The sequence below is a fragment of the Tenrec ecaudatus genome, chromosome 1 (genome assembly GCF_050624435.1).
Source record: "Tenrec ecaudatus isolate mTenEca1 chromosome 1, mTenEca1.hap1, whole genome shotgun sequence".
NCBI lineage: Eukaryota > Metazoa > Chordata > Mammalia > Afrosoricida > Tenrecidae > Tenrec > Tenrec ecaudatus.
The window spans coordinates 162,958,386-162,977,774 of record NC_134530.1 but is presented as its reverse complement, the minus strand read 5'-3'; the positions used below and the strand labels follow the sequence as shown (position 1 = coordinate 162,977,774).

The window sequence follows — 19,389 nt, the reverse complement described above, 5'->3', positions numbered from 1 at the left end:
AAGAGTGTCAGTGTACCACGACACCCATCTCCACAGTTCCCCACCTAGGAGCACCGGCTAGCGCATACCCCAAAACCAATCCTGCAGGAGAAGACTTGGTCCATTCAGATCATCGGAACCGCTTCTCCAACACTTCCACAGTTTACCAAATGGAGAGCTTGGTGGTTTTGAATACATTTCGATACATTTTCAGGCGGTTTTGCACCAATTTCACATATAGAGGGAGCTCGCTCTCTAAAAAGAAATAAATACTAGTCTGTTCAATTGGAGATATATGCATATGCATACACACACAAACTTACATATTCACAACTGCCGTTTAACAATCGTCCTGGGAGACTGGCCTGGGACCACACCATCTGCTGCTCTTTGAAGTGGATCCTTAGTCACCTCCAGGGTGTATCTGGGAAGGGACTTAGGGATTTGGGGAAGACAAAGAGGTACTAACTGGGCACTTGCACCTCCACGATGGCTGGGGTGGGTTCTCTTCGGACTGAGGCAGCGGGGGATGCTCTTTGGCAGGGGCTGGCTCCTGGAAGGAAATCCCAACTACAGACATGTCACAGAGGCTCCAGTACCTGTTTGGGAACGTTTCCAAGCTCATCGAAAACGGAAAACTCAGCCTGAAAGGTGAGGAGGCTCGGGGACATGTTGGGGTTTCTCATGAGACCAGACACTCGTCGCAGGTCTGCACTGCCCCATGGTGCTTGGGATGGTGGCAAACAGAGTTCAGATCCCGGACGGAGCACTGGAAAAATTGGCCTGCACCGAGTGGCCTAATTCTGGAAAACTCCACTCTGAGGAAGGAGGTCCATTGTCCTCGGAGAGTCCTCAGTCAGGGTAGGGAGAGACACAGCCTGAGCAAAAGAAGCTCTCGGACTAGAGGTGATTCAGGTGGCCCGGAGGAACCCTGAAGGCAGAGGGCCTGATTTTGACCCCCGGGGGATCCTTAGGGAAGGGCAATCATTCAGTCCATGCCACGGGGCACATTGACAGGGTGCACAGGGCATTCTGAGAGCGGGTGTTAGTGCTGAAATGGAATTGAAAGAAGGCCGTCCATTCTATGACTTCTTCTGGGAGGAAGGGGAGAGCTGGGGAAGCTTCCTGAAATAGGTCTTGGAGCAGAGCTGGGAAGAAACAAAAGATGGTGTCGGCCGTAGGGAATGTCCTGGCATAGGGGAACACAACACTTGGGCTTCTCTGGCCAGGAGTGAGCTCCGTGTTGAGGGGAACACAGGTAAAATGAAGAACGGAGGTGAGAAGGGGAGGGTGAGTACGCTTCTGGCCCCTGCCTGGGGCTCTTCCACCACCTAAAGTGTCTCTGTGGCAGTGAAGGGGTAGGCTGAACTATGTGACCGTTCTGTGGTTCCCCCGCAGATGACTTTCCTATGGTCTCTCGCAAGGAGTGGGGGGCAGCAGCTGTCTCCTGTAACACCCAGCTAAGCAGGCCAGTGGACTTCCTCGTGATTCATCACATCCCTGCACTGGAGTGTCACAACCAGACAGGGTGCAGTCAGAGGCTGCGGGAGCTGCAGAACCATCACATCCACAATAATCACTGGTGTGACGTGGCCTACAAGTAAGAGGCTGGGCTCCTGGGCAAAGCTGCTCCTCAGGGGGCTTCTCCCATCTCTCTCCTCCCCATTCACCTCATTGTCTGGGTTGGATTGCTTCGATTTCCTATTGACTCCAATATCTGGAAATGTCCCCAAATTCCAAACCTGCCAGAATTTTCTATGAGGTCCCTTTCTCTGAGATGTCTTAAAGGAAGCAAGCCATCTCAAGAAATTAGAGCAATTGCTATCATCTCTACCCCTCTGCAAACCTGGTCACACAGAACACGGCAGTTGACATGTGACTGCCACCTGTAGCAGTGTGTTGTTGGTGAGCTCGGTGAGGTTGTTGGGCGACTATGATGATCTCCAGGCTACCGGGGAGGGGCCTGAAGATGGGGTTGTTTGATTTCCTGAAAGCCACACAGCAGCAAAGCTGTGGCACCCCAGTGGCCCCAAACTGTTTCTTTGCCCACTTCATGTTCCCCTCCAGCACATTTATGAGACTGTTATGTTGGTGAAGTTGTCTTCCAGTGAATGCTCCTGTAGACCCTGTGTTCTAGTGGAATGTTCTAGTGGACCCTGTGGGTGCCCAGTAACACATGCTCTCAGTCTACCTCTGACTTTGACTACACAGTGGACAGTTTGGTGCTTGGTGATGGTTTCCCAACTCATTGCCCATTGCCCCGCTTTGCTTTTTTTTTTTTTTTTTTGAATCGGGGTCTTTCCTTAATACCCTCATGTTTTGATCACACACAGCCTCTGGAAATGGTTGAACACTGATTAATTCTTCTTGGTACAATGACTCCATCCATTCCCTCCATCCTCCCTTGATGCTTTCAGTGCCATTCAATATTGGACCCATATCATCTCTCAACATTGCAACTCAAGGCTTGAAACTTTCCTTCAGTTCCTTCAACTTGAGCAATGCCAAGCAGCTTCCCTTTTGATTGTCTAGCTCTAGGTCTTTTCAATTTCATTATAATATTTTGCATTGTCCCCTTGAGCCACCGGTTTAAATCTATTCAGCTCTCTTACTTAATTTCTTCTATTGATTTTTAGCTACTCTACATTCAATGAGAATTGCTGGAATCGTCTGACATCTGTTACCTGTTATCTGGTTGCTTCATCTGTGATATTCTTGATGTCATCCCACCACTTGTCTGGTCTTCAATCATTAGTGTTCAGTGTGTCAAATCTGTTCTTAAGATGGCCCGTAAGTTCTGGTGGGATCATCTCAAGGTTATGTTTTTTCTCTTAGATATCAACTTTTTAAATTCCTTCAGCTTCCTCTTGGAGGTGCATACGAGTCATTGATGGTCTGTTCCACAGTTGGTTTCTGGTCCTGTTCAGTCGATGGCACGGAGCTTCTTCCTCATGACCTCTTTCCAAGAGTTAATCTATTTGATTCATGGTATTCTATCCAGCAGGGTGCGTGTGTATGGTCACCATTTATGTTGTAGAAAAATGGTACTTGCATTGAGTATCACTGCAATTTTTCTTGCAAAATGTCATTATGTGATCCCTGGCATCATTTCTATCATCAAGGCCACTTTTGCAACTTGTCTTAGTCTGGGTTAACTAGAGAAACAAATCAGAGTTAGCCATAGGTGTATAAGAAAGAGATCTATACACAAGAACAATTGAATATTGAGAAAACATCCCAGTCCAGTCCGGACCAAGTTCATAAGTCTGGTATTAGCTCATATGTCTGATATCAATTTATAAAGTCCTCTTCAGACTCATGAAACACATGCCATGATGCTGAATTCAGGAAGATCACAGGCCAGTGGGTGGGAAGTCTTATGGATCCAGTGGTGTTAGAAGTAGTTCAGTGCTGGCAGGGGTCTCCACGTGGCTCCTTCATCTCCAGGGTTCTAGCGTAGCTCCATGTGTCTCATCAGCAAGCGTGTCTCACAGGGTGTTAGTGTGTGCCCGGTCTCCAGTGAGCTATTTATTTTCTTCAAATGAGGTCATCAAGCTGCAACCTGATTGACAGGTCAAACTCCACCCCTTCATTCTTAAGTCTCAATTGACAACAGATTATGTGATCACTACACAACTGCTTCTCCTCTTCTTTGTTTCCAACTTTAAATTTCTGTCACCAGCAATTATCATTGCATCTTGAGTACATGTTTGATTACTTTCAGACTGCTGAAGTTGCTGAAAATGTTCAGTTTCTTTATCTTTGGCATCAGTGAGTTGTGCATAAATTTGTATCATCATCGTATTAACTGATGTTCCTTATAGGCTTATGGATATTATTCTATAACTAACAGCATTGTATTTCAAGATAGATATCTAAGGGTTTTTTAAAATAACGATTAGGATGCCATTTCTCTTTAATCTGTCATTCCAGGCACAGTAGATCGCATGCTTATCAAGTTCAAAATGGCCAATACATGTCAGCTCACAAATGCCTAGGATATTGATCTTTATGTCTTCCATATTTTTGATGATGTCTGATTTTCCTAGATTGGTTCCTAGATTGATATTTCATATACACTACATTCTGATTTTTAATGAATGCTTAATGCTATTTCTCTTTTCTTTTTTTGTGGGGGGCGGGCACCGCTGAGATGCAGCTATTTCTTTTCATCTTGAGTTGTATCACATTCAGAAATCTATGTCCTTCAAGTTTCGATCCACTCATGACTATTTTATTGCTGGAGGGTCATTAATGCTCCTCCAGGGGACAGGTATGGGTGGATATGTTCTTCATCTTGCAGTTCTTCTGAGGCTCAATTCTAAAGTACACAAACTTGGTAACTCATTGGACCACCTGAGGAGACGGAGTCCTGGATGCCCCCATGGAGCCAGCCTGACTGTGTGCTTTGGAGAGGTTCTTCCTTCTGATGCCCTCGCTCTGACTTCTGATATCTTCCCACTGCCCACCTCTAAGCCCTCGTTTCAGGCTCTACTTCATGGGAAGTCCATCGAAGATAGTGTCTCTGATGGTGATAAATCCCATGAACAGCAGATGTGGGTTTAGCAGGCTGTGTGCATTTTGGAGGCGGGGGAAAGTGACATTTTAAAAAGTGTGGTGCCTAAGAAGATTCTTACCCTGTGTGACTGGGTCTGTGTTAGAGCTGCCAGAAGTTTTTCTTCCAAAGATGCAAAATAATTTGTATAAAATACAGTTGTTTGCAGAGGAGTGGGCTCTTCTTAATTCTAAGAACTAGTACCAATAACTTGGTCTACCTGTTCTTTGGAAAGAGTTCATGCAAATTATTCTTTGAGAACATGTTTTGAATATTCCTTCCTCTTGAGGATGAGGTAAATGGTTTCCTCTCATAGGACAAAGCATGATATGAGACATTCAATGTATATTCTCTTGCTCCACAGTTTCCTGGTTGGGGATGATGGTAGGGTATACGAAGGTGTTGGTTGGAAAGCCCGAGGCTGGCACACTCAAGGCTACAGCAACATCTCCCTGGGCTTTGCTTATTTCGGCACCAAGGAAGGTAATGGTCATCTTGGCTGACCCTCGTTCAAAAAGTCGTCTCCACTCTTCACTCATGCCCCTGTCTCAACACTTCGTTGTCTCTCCCTGTTTTTCTGACAATCCGCTTTCTCTTGGACTTCTCTTCTCTCGAGTCTTCCATTAAACGACATTCCTTGTTTATTTTTGACAGTTCTATTGGCATCTAATTCACCTATCATACAATTCAATAGTTCAGTCACATCAAGAAGAGTTGTACAAACGTCACCGTTATCAGTTTTAGGACATTTTCTTCTATCTTGTACCTGTGGTTTATTGGCTCTCCATTTCCCCCCAACCTCTCCTGCCAGACCTCCAAGGAACCAAGTAATCTGGTTACTGTCTCTGTAGACTTATCTGTCCTGGATTTCATGTACAGAAAAAGTGTAAACAAACAAACAAAATCACTACCAAGAATAACAAAGTAAAACAGATCATTATTGTAACAACCACCTTGAGGTCTCCAGTCCCTGAAATATCTTTCACTTTCTTCTGTCCTTTGTTCCTCTCCCACTTCTGTCCTACCATGCTTACTCCAGGATCATGACATTGAATGGGCACATCCTTCACTGCAGACACAAATCTTGTCCATATGCTTTCTCATCTTCCTCTCTTAGGACCCTCTGAGATGGTCCAGATAGTTATCATGATCCCAATTACACAAAGGTGTAGCCCGAGTCTAGGAGAGGCAAATGACCCAAATGGACACAGCTGCGAGGGGAGGAATCAGAGCAGGATGCTGCGATGCCCTAATGCATCTGTTTCCAGCACGTTACAGGGCTGTTTGTGTTCAACTTGGTCTTGCTCTTATGGTCATCCAGAACAACTGGGTGTCCCCTTGTTGGCTGTGGAATCTTGAGCAAATGATTTAATTTCTTGGAATGTTAATATCGTCTTCATGATTATTAGGGGTCAATGATACTATCTATGCCCCAGAAGTGTACAGTACAAATTAAATGAAAAGGAAGAAAAGAATTGAATGATCAGTCCAAGTTAAGAGCCTGGTATGTGCCAGGGTCCCACCTGGCACAGAGACAAGAAATTCCCACCTGCCCAGATGGTGGTCCTGAGGATTATGCTGCCTCTCAGTTTTGTAGAGAGAGAATCCACGAAGGAAGCCTTGACAGGTCCTTTATTCCCAGGCCCCTGAAAGCTCTTCCCACGTGCATCCTGGATACTTTAGTTTCTCCAACCTGGGAGAGCTTGCTTCCTGCTGTCCTTCCAACTGCTTTGTGGGGAATGGCACAACATTTCATCGTCTTCCCCCAGTTCCTCTGAAATCAAACCAGACTTGTGTTCCTCACAGACCACTCTCTTTCAGGTCACAGTCCTAACCCCACTGCCCTGTCTGCCATGAAGGGCCTAATCTCTTACGCTGTCCGGAAGACCCATCTGTCACCGAGGTACCTTCAGCCACTTTTTGTGGAAGGAGAGAACTGTCTGGTGTCGCCACAGAAGAGAGGTTCAAAGAAAGGTAAGACATTCAACTCCACCCTGCCTGCCTTCCAGCCCTTTCCTTTATTCGTCCCAAGTGACCTCTCTGGTCTGGCTCTTATTAGCTTCCTTCTGACGGGGGCATTGGCCACCCAACTCTATTCTTTGACCTTAGATTCTGAGAAAGCTAGAACCATGCCACAATTATTACCGAGTCCTGCGTATATGCATCCAAATCCCTACCCTCATGAAGTTTGATCTAGAACGCCAAGAAAGGCAAAAAGACACACATGGAAACTGTCTGGTAGGCTATGTGGTAAAAAATGATATGGAAAGGAAAAAAAACCCATTTATACACATATGTCTATATTCACACCTGTATATGCAAACAAATATCTTTCTGATTTTAAAACTACAACAACATTAATATACTGATAGCAAACTCAAGTCACCAGTTATATAGACTTGATAGAATTTACCACAATTCAGGTAATAAAACATAGATATGATTTTTTGCTAAACAAATAGCAACATCAAAAACAGTAAAGTTAATAAGAGCTTCCAGTCTTTTGTTGAATTTCATAGTTTATTTTCAATTAGCTCTATTTTATTAAAGCACTGAAAAAATTGATTTACATATGCAACCCCCACCCCCAGCCAAGCCCAATCCTTCAGATAGATAATGTCATGCAGTGTGTCTGTGGAAGACAGTATTAGTGTCTCCTTAGGGCCAATACTCCCACTGTCCTATTGGTTGTATCAAAATCTATAACTCTCTGGTTCATGACTATTGAATCAATCGGTGCCAAGATAAGCCATTTCAACCAAAAAAGCAGAACCCATTACTGTTAAGTCTAATTCCACTCCTTTGTTAGTTCTGCTTCTGGGTGGAAATCTTTTCAGAAGCACATAGCCTGGCCTTTCCCCTGCGGCACTGCTGGCTGGGTCTGAGCCACCAATCTTCAGGCTTTACTTAGGCACAAAGCATTTGTGGCACCCAAGGACCTCCAGGAGCCATCCTGAGAGCTGTTGAACTCTCTTGAATCCCCGTGCCAGGGTCAGCCAACGGGGGGGAGGGGAATATTATGAGGAGACTTTGTAGGCTTTCAGTCGTAAGGTGGTTAACCAAAGGGTCAGCTAAATGAATCCCACACCCGTGTGTTTTTTGCTCCACAATAGCTTGCCCCAGCATTGTTATGCGGTCTGATTGGGAAGCCAGGAAGTCCCACTGCCCCAACATGAATCTTCCAGCTAAGTATGTTATCATCAGCCACACTTCTGAGAGGACCTGCAGTGTTTCTGATGAGTGTCGCATCCTGGTCCGAGATACGCAGGCCTACTTCATGGACAGACAAGGCACGTGTGACATTGGGCCTAAGTAAGTAGACCCAAGGACAAATGGGCTTTATTTTCCTTTGGGGAAGAAACAGAATGTTACAAGGAAGGAGAAAGGAAACAAATATAGCTTGAGTATTCACCCTATGAGAGTGCTTTTTGTATGACCACAGAGGCCATACAGGTGACAGCTGTGGTGGAGAGAAGGCATTAAAGGGCTCAATGGAGGTTAATAGTTAATGACCAGGGTGTTGGGGTACATAAGAAGGGCATTTGGAAGATAGCCTTGGTCAGCTTTTTAATGAGCAGATGGAACAGGTGGGCTGATGTCCATAATCCTGTGTGGGTCAATGGGTGGTTCGGCGATGGTATCGTTAACCAAGATGGGGAATCAAGAAGAAGGAGATCAGGTAGGGATGAGGGTGGGTCCAGTGTGCACATGTGGACTTTTACAGTTGGCAATTGAAGCTCAGGAATGGATGGGCTATTCTTGTGAGAATGTGCTGAGTAAAAGAGTAGAGGGTTTAGGGCAACAGAATGAGGCACCTCACTTAAGGAAAAGGTAAGCAGCGAATATCAGAGAAGAATATTGAAAGTCTGAGGAGTCAAAAAGGGAGCAGTCAGAGAAGAAAGCCAAGAGAGTGTGCTGTGATGGGGATAATGGGACTAGACAGTTTGGAGAAGGTGAGGAGGGACCACAGGGTCAAATCCAAAGTGAGAGGTCAAGTAAAGTAAGCTTTGAAATACAGATGTCGTATTTAAGTGGTTAAGAGGTCACAGCTTCATTGGAGTTGTGTGAACAGAACAAGGACATGCTGCATGGTTGTAATTCAGGAAAGGTGTGCGTCAGGGTTGCATGCTGTCAGCCCACTTATTCAATCTGTATGTAGAACAAATGATCGGAGAAGTTGGATTATATGAAGAAGGACTCAGTATCATGACTGGAGGCAGGCTTATTCATAACCTTCAACATCTAGATGACACCACCTTGCTTGTTGAAACTGAGGACTTGAAACCCTGGCTGATGAGGATCAAGGATTGTAACGTTCAGGGTGGATGACAACTCAATGTCAAGAAGACAAAATGCTCACACTGGACCGGAAGGTAACATCTAATCAACAGAGAAAAGACTGAAGGTGTCAAGGATTTCGTCTTGCTTGGACTCACAATCAATGCCCATGGAAGCCGCAGTCAAGAGACCAAAGGATTCACTGCATTGGGTAAACCTGCTGCACAAGACCTCTTTAGAGCATTGAGAAGCACAGATGGTACATTGAACACTAAGGTGCACCTGACTCAATCCGTGGTATTTTCAGTCGTCTTAACCGTATGTGAAAGTTGGATATTGCAGGATTGAAACAGTTGAATGATGGAATCAGCGAAGAAGATTGAAAAGTACCATGGACTGCCGAAAGAACAAACAAGTCTGTCTTGGAAGAAGTACAGTTACAATGCTCCTTGGAGGCAAGGATGGCGAGACTTTGTCTTGTGTACTTTGGGCAAGTTGTCAGGAGAGACAAGTCCTTGGAGAAGGGCATCATGCTCGGTAGAGTATTGAGGCAGCGAAAAAGAAGTAGACCGTTGACAAGATGGAATGGCGCATGGATGGCCTCAAACATGAGAACCATTGCGATTATAGCACAGGCCCAGGCGGATTTCCTTTTGTCGTTCACGGAGTGCCTGTGAGTCATAACCGTCTCAAAGGTGCCCAACACCAACAGTAACAACAACAACCAGCAGACAGTGTGAGCTGCTTGACCAGGAGAGCGTTTTTTCACTTGTGTCTCTAATGGCGAGCGTAGCTCTCAATGGGTGATCCATGTGTACTGAGTACAGGTAAGCGTGAATGAAGCAACTTCAGTTCCCAGTGTGCCTCGCTTGCATACCGATCGCTCTCTTTCCTTGCTCTTCTAGCTTCCTTGTGGGCCAGGATGGCATCGTCTATGAAGGGACAGGATGGAAAGTCCAGGGCTCCCACACTGCTGGCTACAATGACATTGCCCTAGGCATTGCCTTCATGGGGACCTTCACAGGTCAGTAGGTACTCTGAGCAGTATTGTACGGTGTTTGAGGCACTGTAGCGGAGAGACTTGAATGACAAAGGTGTCGGACTCCACACGGGGCATACTAATGTCTGTCTATGCTGAATTTGCCCAGTTTCAAACTTGGCATTTAACTGATGTGTGACTGAGGTCACCGATGACGACAAACCTGAAATCCACTTCCCTGTCATTTGGCCCATTGTCTCTTTCTTCTCCTACCCAACGTCCACACAGAGCAAGCAGGCACAATCTTTGTGCATAATTGTTAGCAAATGCAGCTCTTTTTATCGTGAACACGACAACAGTAGGAGAGTGCTCAGCCTTATTTCTTAAAGCCAAAAATTAGTTCCTCTTTCGGCACATGGTGGATTGTCATTGTTCGGGGTTCTTGTCCAGACTTTTTGAGACTCAGGGACCTCTTGCTGAACTCTGGGAAGGGGAGGTTGTGTCAGACTCAAATGAACGAAGGCATTGTGTACGTGCATGACTGTGTGTCAAGAACAAGCCTGGGGTGGGGCATAGGACTGGGCATGTCAAGCGTGCTGGAGATACCTGGATTAATCCAGGGTTTATTGGCTTGGGCACTATTAATATCTTGGATCAGAGAATTCTTTATGGTGGGAACTGCCCTGTGCGCTGCAGAAGGATGAGCAGTGTCTCTGAGCTTACTCAGCGGACGCCAGCAGCAAACCACTCCTCGCCCCTTTCAGTTTTCACTATCCCAGTGTCTCCGGATATTGAACATTGTGGCTGGGGGAACTAAAGTATCCTAGTTGAAACCTGGGGGCTACATTAGGCTAATTAGACTTAACATTAGCCATCCACCAAGGCCTTTTAATTCAGGCTGCTCCAGGGACTCTGTGGAAAGGTTATTTCACTTAATTTCTTTTGGAGGGGTGGGTGTCAACAACTTTGGCACCAAGGAATCTGAGCTCTTGACCGGGATTTATGTTTGTCTGTGGAACGATTGCTTCTGTTGGCATATAAAAACTTGGTGATGGTGACAGTGGTGGTGGTGGTGGTGCTGCTGTGCAGGGATCTGTCCTGGTGCAGGCGTGGAGTCCTGGTATCCTCTGGCCAACAGTGTTTTACAGTCCAGCCTTGTCTTTCAGGGACCCCACCCAATGCTGCCGCCCTGGAGGCCACCCAGAACCTGATCCAGTGTGCCGTGGACAAGGGGTATTTGACTCCCAACTATCTACTTGTGGGGCAGAGCGATGTTGAGAATACCCTGTCTCCTGGGAAGGCTCTGTACAACATCATCAGCACTTGGCCTCATTTCAAGCACTGAGGGGGGCCCTGCTCTGTCGGACGCTGCTCCTTCTGCTCCAGTGCCTACGACTCCTTTGTCCTCTCCTCTCCTCCATCCTGCTCTAGGCCCCCGCCAGCCTGCCAGCCCCACTCTAGTCTCTTCTCTGAGATTCATATGATCATGTCTCTCCTGCTCATTTCCGGCCCCCCTCCAAAAAATTCCCAAACTCATTGCCAATGAGTTGATGCCAACTCATAGTGACCCTATAGGATAGGACAGGACTGCCCGTGTGAGTTTCCTGCATTGTAACTAGTTAGAGGCGTAGAAAATCATGTCTTTTTCCTAAGGAGTGGCTGGTGGTTTTGAACTGCTGACCTTGAAGTTAATAGCTCAATGTGTAACTGCTATGCTATCAGGCAGGGCTCCTTCCAGTGGTTTCCAAGTGCCCCACGGCTGTGCCTTAACCACCCTCTGAGTCTGGGCCAAACTTCCTCTCCTCATCTTGCTCTCCCTTGTGCACCCACCTCCTCAGCCAGGTAGTTTGACAGCCAGGCCCTGCTTCATTTCTCTTTCCCTCTGTACTTCTCTCTCTGCCTGCAGCCCCACCCCACCCACAGGACCAGAGCCATGTCACCCACGGATTGTACATATCTGCATGCAGCCTTTATTTAAAGATGCTTTGATTACTTATATACGTGCCTGTTTGTCTTTTACTGGGTTGTGAGTATCTTGAGGGAAGAAACTTGTCTTGTTGTCTCTGCTTCCCCACTACCTCAGCAGGCCATGGCTTTGACAGGCATTTCACACAGGTGTTTGTTTGCTGGAGGACTGAATGAATCACTAGGTCGAAATCTCTGCTCACCTCTCCAATCAACTCCAGCATCCCCTCTGGCAGCAGTTTTGCAGGACCTCCCGGCATCCGATAACCTCCTCAATTCACTTCCTCCCAGAGTGAGGCTCAGGCAGGCCCTGGGGGTCTATCTGCAATGACTGCTGCGGCAATAAGGCAGCGGTTCTCAACCTGTGGGTCGAGACCCCTTTGGGGGTGGAATGTCCCTTTCACAGGGGTCACCTAAGACCATCGGAAAACATAAATCATTCACAATATATTAGTTCATCTTGTTTAGTGATTAATCACTATGCTTTAATGATGTTCAGTTTGTCACAATGAAAATACATCCTGCGTATCAGATATTTACATTATGATTCATAACAGTAGCAAAATGACAGTTGTGAAGTAGCAACAAAAATAATTTTAGGGTTGGGAGTCACCACCACATGAGGACTGTATTTAAGGGTCACTTCTCTGAGGTTTCATCCCTCCCTACCCAGAGCTCCCTCCAGGGCCCAGGACAGGGCTGTGTCCACAGCTGCTCAGGGCGGCTCTGCTGCACCTCGAGGATCACTGGGTATTGGCCTGGCCGTTGAATGGGTGGGACACAGAACCATGGAGCTCTGAAGCCAGCACTGCTGCCCAGGCGCCTGCCTCCATGCACTCAGTCGGGGAAAGATGATGTGCCAATCATTGCAAGCGCAGGAACTGCTTCCTGCTTTCTTCTGACCCTGGTCTGAAACAAGGGGAGGAGGGAAGGTGAAGGTGAGGAAGGAGAAGCTAGCTGGAAGTCAGGAATGTGCTCCGTTTGGTTTTCAAAAATAGATTTCTCCCCCTTTGCAGCGTATCTTTGGTTTTAGTACGTTTCCTCAATCATTGCAGCCACAGGCGTAACAGCCCCCATGAGGTGCTTTGGTTGGTAATCACTTGTCAAAACGCCTGTCTGGGTCATCTAATGGCGCTGGAACAGCAATGTCCTGAGCGGCGACTTTAAAGGACAAAAATCGATTTTCTTGCAATTCTGCTCCAAGTCCAAAGCAGGACTCAGTTGTGCTGGAACCTTTTGCAAACTTTTCTTCTGCTTTCTCGTGTCTTCTGGGGACCCTTGGCATTCCCTGGTTCCCTGGTGCACGTGCGCGCGTGCGCGCGCGCGCGCGTGTGTGTGTGTGTGTGTGTGTGTGTGTGTGTGTGCAGGGTGGTGGTGGCTTGAGGGTGGGGAGAGAGAGAGATTTGATTTGGGACTCACTTTGCTCTGATATGAATTTATTAACATAACAAAACACACCTCACTGCCAGACAGTAATATTGACAGCTGCAGGGATTAGGGTTTTAGCTTAAAGATTTGGGGCTATGTTTCAATTAATCACAACGACCTCATGGACACTTACCTGGTTAAATGGCCTCACAAAATTGTGGAGAGTTGTAAGCAGGGAAGAGATGATTTCCACCCCCTTTTCTAAAGAAACCAAATGATCCTGAGAAACCTGGGGTTTCCTGACCCCTAGAACCTCAATGCAAAGGTGTCAGGATGTCATGTTTTCAGTGCTTCCTGCCAACCAAACACTTCCTGTTTAGGGAAGGTCTTTCCTGCTAACGGTTGTAGGCAGGAAGTCCACTGAGAAGGAGGACTGAATTCTGGGAAGTGGCACCATGCACTGAACCAGGGTTTCGTGTCCCGCCTGACAGGTTCCATAGCAGATGGCCTGCTTCTGGTCTCATTCTCTCTGGTTCTGGTTCCATTTCTTAGGATTTAACTTTTCCTTCTTCCAGTGGTGGTTTTCCAGAGGAGACTTGAGCCCTGGTGTTGCAGTGGGCTATTCCTGGGCTACTAACCACAAGGTCAGTGGTTTGAAACCAGCGCCTACTCTATGGAAGAAGAGGAGGTTGCCAGCTCCTGTAAGGATCTAGGAAACTCAGCGGAGCAGTTCTGCTCTGACTTCAGGTCACAAGAAGTCGGAGTCGGGGACCGGGTGGCATAGTGCTTACTTGTTGGGCTGAGAGCGGCAAGATGAGCAGTTTGAAAGCGGCAATTGCTCCTGTGGAGAAAGATGAAGGTTTCAATCCTAGAAAAAGTTACAGTTTTAATCCTCAAGGGCAGTTCTACCCTGTCCTATAGGGTCACCATGAGTCAGAATGGACTTGATGGAAGTGAGTTTTGAAGTGTCTCCTAGCCATGGCTCACTGTACCCCTGAGACTGTCACCCATTACTAGTCTTTGAAGAGAAATGCCTATGTTTCACAGGCTCCGTCACAGCAACACGCTTGCCTTTAGAATCAGTGCGGAGGCCAGTGGGCTGGGTCTTCCTAAACAGAAAGATTTATGCAGCCTGATGTATGCTGTTACTATAGTGACTAGTCTCTAATCACTGCCTATCCACCCCAGGAATCGATCATAGTGTTTGTCCATCCCACAGGAGCATTGTGAGGATTACCTGCAGTGATAAATATAAAGGACTTTGAAAACAACAGCAACCAGTTGCCATTGAGTGGACTCCGACCCATGGTGCTCCCTTGTGTGTTAGACGTTAACTGTGCACCGCAGGGCTGTTGAGAGTTGGTTTTTCAGAAGGATGTCATTCAGACTCAAAAGGAGAGGGGCTTCTGGGTAGGTTCCAGCTACCAACCTTTTGGTTAGCAGCCAAGCAAATAAACACTAAAAAAAAAAAAGGCAAATTCTTATTTTTTTATTTCTTGATAGTTCCTGACAGGCAGAACATGTCTGCTTAGGTTAACCTCAGGTTCCTGGTGAAGTTTGGGGCAGGCTGTGGGGAGTGGCCTGAGCCCAGACCCGTAGAGCTGAAGCAGAGAGGGTGTGGCCAGGTTTCAGAGGAGCTTCCAGACCAAGAAGAACCTGATCATCTAGTTCTTAAAATATTGGCCAGTCAGACAGTGTAAGACATGATGAAAGAATAATAATTTATAAATTATCAAGGTTTCATTGGGGGGGAGGATGAGGAGCTGATATCAAGGGCTCAAGCAGAAAGCAAATGTTTTACGAATGATGATGGCAACAAATGTACAAATGTGCTTGACACAATGGATGGATGGGTGGATTGTGATAAGAGTTGTACGGGCCCCAATAAAATGATGTAAGAAAACATTTGTCAGTGAACACCTTCGACATAGCAGCAGAACAGTGCTTGACATAGTTCCGAAGGTGAGTTCCTCCAGCAGAAAGGCACTAACAAGTGTGACGGAGAAGATTTATCTCCTCAATGTAGCGTTGACTTCATGAAGCACATGTGGAATGAATGAAAATGAGAGCAGCTGTAACATAACGAGAATGTGGGTTTTCTGAAGTATGAATCTAGGGCAATCAGGTGACTGAAAATGAAATGGAATGCATATAAATTAATATCTTAGCCACCTGAAATGGACTAGTATTGGTCATTTGAAGTCAGACAATCAATGATCTATTATGCCAGGAATATCAGATTGAATAGAAATGTCATTATGCTCATTGTCAAAAGGAACATTTCAAGATCTGTCCTGGAATACAACACTGTCACTGATTGATTCGATGATATCTATTTTCCTACAAGGAAGACCACTTATTCAACGACTGCACAAACTTATGCACCAACCACCTATGCTAATTAAGTTGAAGTTCTTACCAACTGCTGCAGTCGATCAAACCTACAATTAAAATTCACTGATAAATGTCGGTGATTAGAATGGGAAAGTTGAAAGCAAAGTAGTTGAAAAACATGGCACTGGTGATTGAAGCGATGTCAGAAATCACATGGTAGAATTTTGCAAGACCAACATCCTAGTCTTGCAGAGGGTGAGGGAAGGAGCCATGGAAAACAAATCCCTGGAAGGCATTCTCAGGGCTCTGGGGAGGAGTAGGTCTGGTGTACAGCCATGGGTGACTGAAACTGGGGGATATTGCAAGCTGCCAAGAGTGGGAACGCTGAGAGATAAGGTGGTAGGGCAGATACTATGGGGCCTTGTATATTATATGAACACCTTGGCCTTTACTTTAAACAAAATAGAAAGCCGTCAGAGGTTTCTGAGCAGAGAGGGGACATGATCTATCTTACATTCTAGAAAGAACTCTTGTACTGAGAAGAGATAAAGGTGTTGACTTCTCGCTTACTAAACAAACACAGCGTGGCGAACACAAACATCCGCTCTGCGCTCTGGACCACTTTGCGGAACAATTGAGGGAAGACTTCATCTCCATCATTACCCTGGGATTGTGTGATGACCACGATGGTCCATGATGTGAGAGACAGAGGGCGTCAGCTCCTCCCTCCTCTTTCATTCCTCCCTTTCTAAAGAGAGCCTCACCCCTCCCTACTCTTGTCTTGCTGGGGGCAAGTTGACTTCCTCTCTCTGGTGGAGTCTGTTTGTTCCCATCTGTTTCTGGTTTACTGCCTCGCTTTGCTTTCTCGCTTTGTTTTTATCCAAAAACTCTCGAATATTGTATCAGGAAGGAAAGAGCTGGATAGGAACTTGTGACTTGGGAGTTTGGGTTGCCATGATCATCCTGGGAACTATATAATCACATCCACTTTGCGTTCTGCTCACTGTCACAGCTGGCTAGCAAAGGCAGGCCGGGAAGGGAACTATGGAAGGGAAAGAGGTGGGTCTAGTGACAGGCTCCACTGTCCCAGAGAAGGGTGGGTCCCTGTGTAATATTGGCCCAGCAAGTTCTCTCAGACGGTCTGTCAAGCTGTGGGGCCTTGCTCATGGCCTTGAAGCTCAGAGACTATGTGCAGTTGAGAAAAGAGACTTGTGTTGGGTGGATGGGAGAGTGCGCTGTGGAAGATCCCTCGGAGGAAGAATGAAGGATTTCCGTGAGGTTGGGAGCTACTGCACTCTTTCTTGCCCTCGGACGAGCTCAGAAGCTGCTGCAGCTTCCCGCCCATCCTTAACTCCGTACATCAACTCTTCACATCTTCTTAAGGGTTTTTGGTGATCCCCCAAGCAAAAGCTGAACCTCCTGTTTTTCAGAGCCTTAATTATTCATTTGCGTGATTTCATTGCTCCACAATCTCTGTGCTAGAGAAACAAATCCATAGACACTCATGTGTGTGTAATAGAGAACTTTATATCAAAGAGTAATTAAGTATATTAAGAAACCATCCCAGCGCAATCCACTTCAATTCCGTAAGTCCGATATTAGCCCATATGTCCGATACCAGTCTGTGAATTCCTCTTCAGACTCATGCAACACATGCAATGACGCTGAATGCAGGAAGAGCACAGGCCAGTGGGTGGAAAGTCCTGTGGATCCAGTGGCGGTGGAAGCATCTCAGCACTAGCATGGATCTCCATGTGGCTCCTCCGGCTCCAGGGCTCTGGCTCCATCAGCATAGCTCCATGTGGCTTGTCAGCAGGAAGACAAAGCAGAGAGTGTAAGTCTGGCCTCCAGTGAGTTATTTATCTCTGTAACGCTTCCAAATGAGGTCAGGAAGCCGTGACCTGATTAACAGGCTAAACTCCACCCCTTCGCTCTGAATAGTCTCAACTTGACAGCAGATTATGTAACTACCACCATCTTCCTGTGTGTACCTTTTGTGTTGTCTGACTTTCTCATTAGATTGTATGTTCCAAGGTAGAGAGCCTGCCTCGCCTCCATGAAACACGCATCACTCCCTTAAATGTGGATCTTGTACTCCTTTGGACAGAGGAGACCTTACCTCAGCTGGGGAGAGTTTTTCAAAATCTTGGGAGAGGGAGAAGCTTTTTCAGTTGCTGCCACACAAAATTGTGCTGTCACCCCAATCCAACAAACACTCCCAGGAAAGTGATATGGAAATCTTATTGAAAATTCAAATCAAAATTTGGGGAAAGAGGCACATGTGTCTCAGAGAAGGCAACTAGATCTCTGTTGATAGGAAAACAGAGAGGAACAACTCCCAACCGGAAAACAGATATCTAACAATACTTATGTGAAACCCCAGAGGACGATATACCGAGTACTAGGTTCCTAATTGGTCACTTTTCATGGTTTCTTTGCAGTCCTTGGGATCCAGTCCATGCGCTGTAGACTTTAGACTGCTCTTTTGAGGCACACATCAGGAGGACTTGATGTGGAAACCCCACTAAATGAACTGGGCGTTTATTACCTCAAACTCTCCTGTAGCCTTTGGACTTATTATGGCTGAACCTTCCCTGTGTGAGAATCAGATAACTGCTAGCCCACGGGTATAGAAGTGGTAGATGCTGGACTTTGGTTCGAATCTCTTGCCTTGAGGGTGCCCAGTAAATGGTGGCCCCGAGCTACTATTTAATGCCCTCCTTGCTTCATTATGCCATGATCTGGTGTGACTTTGCTGCTATGAATAAATATTATTGAAAGTTTGCCCTTTCACCACCCCTGTTATTTGTGTAAATACTCTCCAGTCACTTTTAAGAGTTTAGTCTGTACAAGTTCATGATTCATGTATTGTGGTTCATAGCTGGCCTATCCTTCTAAGATTTCCTTTTCTCAGTAGTGTTTTTAATTCTATACTATTGGCCCAGCCTGTGTGATCACAAAGTGTTGAAGGGATCAGGTATCAGGCATCATAGAACAAAACATAAAATCATTTTGAATGAGGGGGAGTTCAGAGTGGGGACTCAAGACCCATGTGTAGACAACTGGACATCCCCTTACAGATGGGTTGCAGGGAAGAGAGGAGCCAGTTGGGGTAGCAACAATGAAACATATAACTTTCCTCTAGTTCCTAAATGCTTCCTCCCCAATCCCCAATATCATGATCCCAATTCTACCTTACACATCTGGCCAGACCAGAGGTTGTACACTGGTACAGATGGGAACTGGAAACACAGGGAATCCAGGGCAGATGATCCCTTCAGGACCAGTGGTGTGAGTGGCGATACTAAGAGGGTGGAGGGAGGGTGCAGTGGAAAGGGGGAGTCGATTACAATGAGCTACATATAACCTCCTCCCTGGGGGACAGACAACAGAAAGTGGGTGAAGGGAGACATCTGACAGTGTATGATATGACAAAATAATAATAATTTGTAAATTATCAAGGGTTCATGAGGGAGGGGGAAGGAGGGAGGGAGGGGGAAAATGAGAAACTGATGCCAAGGGCTCAAGCAGAAAGCAAATGTTTTGAGAATGATGATGGCAACAAATGTACAAATGTGCTTGACACATGAATGTATGTATGGATTGCTTTAAGGGTTTATGAGCCCCCAATAAAATGATTAAAATAGTCTATACCATTGGCTAAATTAAGCACACTATCAATGTGTAGTGGTTTTGCATTCGGCTGCTAACACTAAGCTCATCAGTTGAAAACCGCCACCCAGCTCCTAGCGTAGAAAGATGAAGCTTATCCCTCCTGTGAAGACTTTCAAGCTTGGAGACTCATAGGGTAGCTCTGCCCTGTCCTATAGGGTGGCTGTGAGTCAGCATCGACTCGATGGCAGTGAGGGCCCAGGGTGACGATTGATAATGTCCTCTAACATAAAATGACAATGCAGCCTCTAAGGTGAAC

The 19,389-nt window shown here is 46.2% G+C and overlaps 1 protein-coding gene across 1 annotated transcript; it reads left to right on the top strand.

Moving 5' to 3' along the window:
* The first annotated feature begins 557 nt into the window (after positions 1-557).
* LOC142437077 (peptidoglycan recognition protein 4-like) lies at positions 558-11,136 on the top strand. Its single transcript, XM_075540372.1, has 7 exons — positions 558-630; positions 1,378-1,579; positions 4,899-5,017; positions 6,356-6,508; positions 7,648-7,846; positions 9,718-9,836; positions 10,958-11,136. Exons 1-7 carry the CDS (start codon positions 558-560, stop codon positions 11,134-11,136), a joined length of 1,044 nt encoding a protein of 347 aa, XP_075396487.1.
* Positions 11,137-19,389: the final 8,253 nt, after the last annotated feature.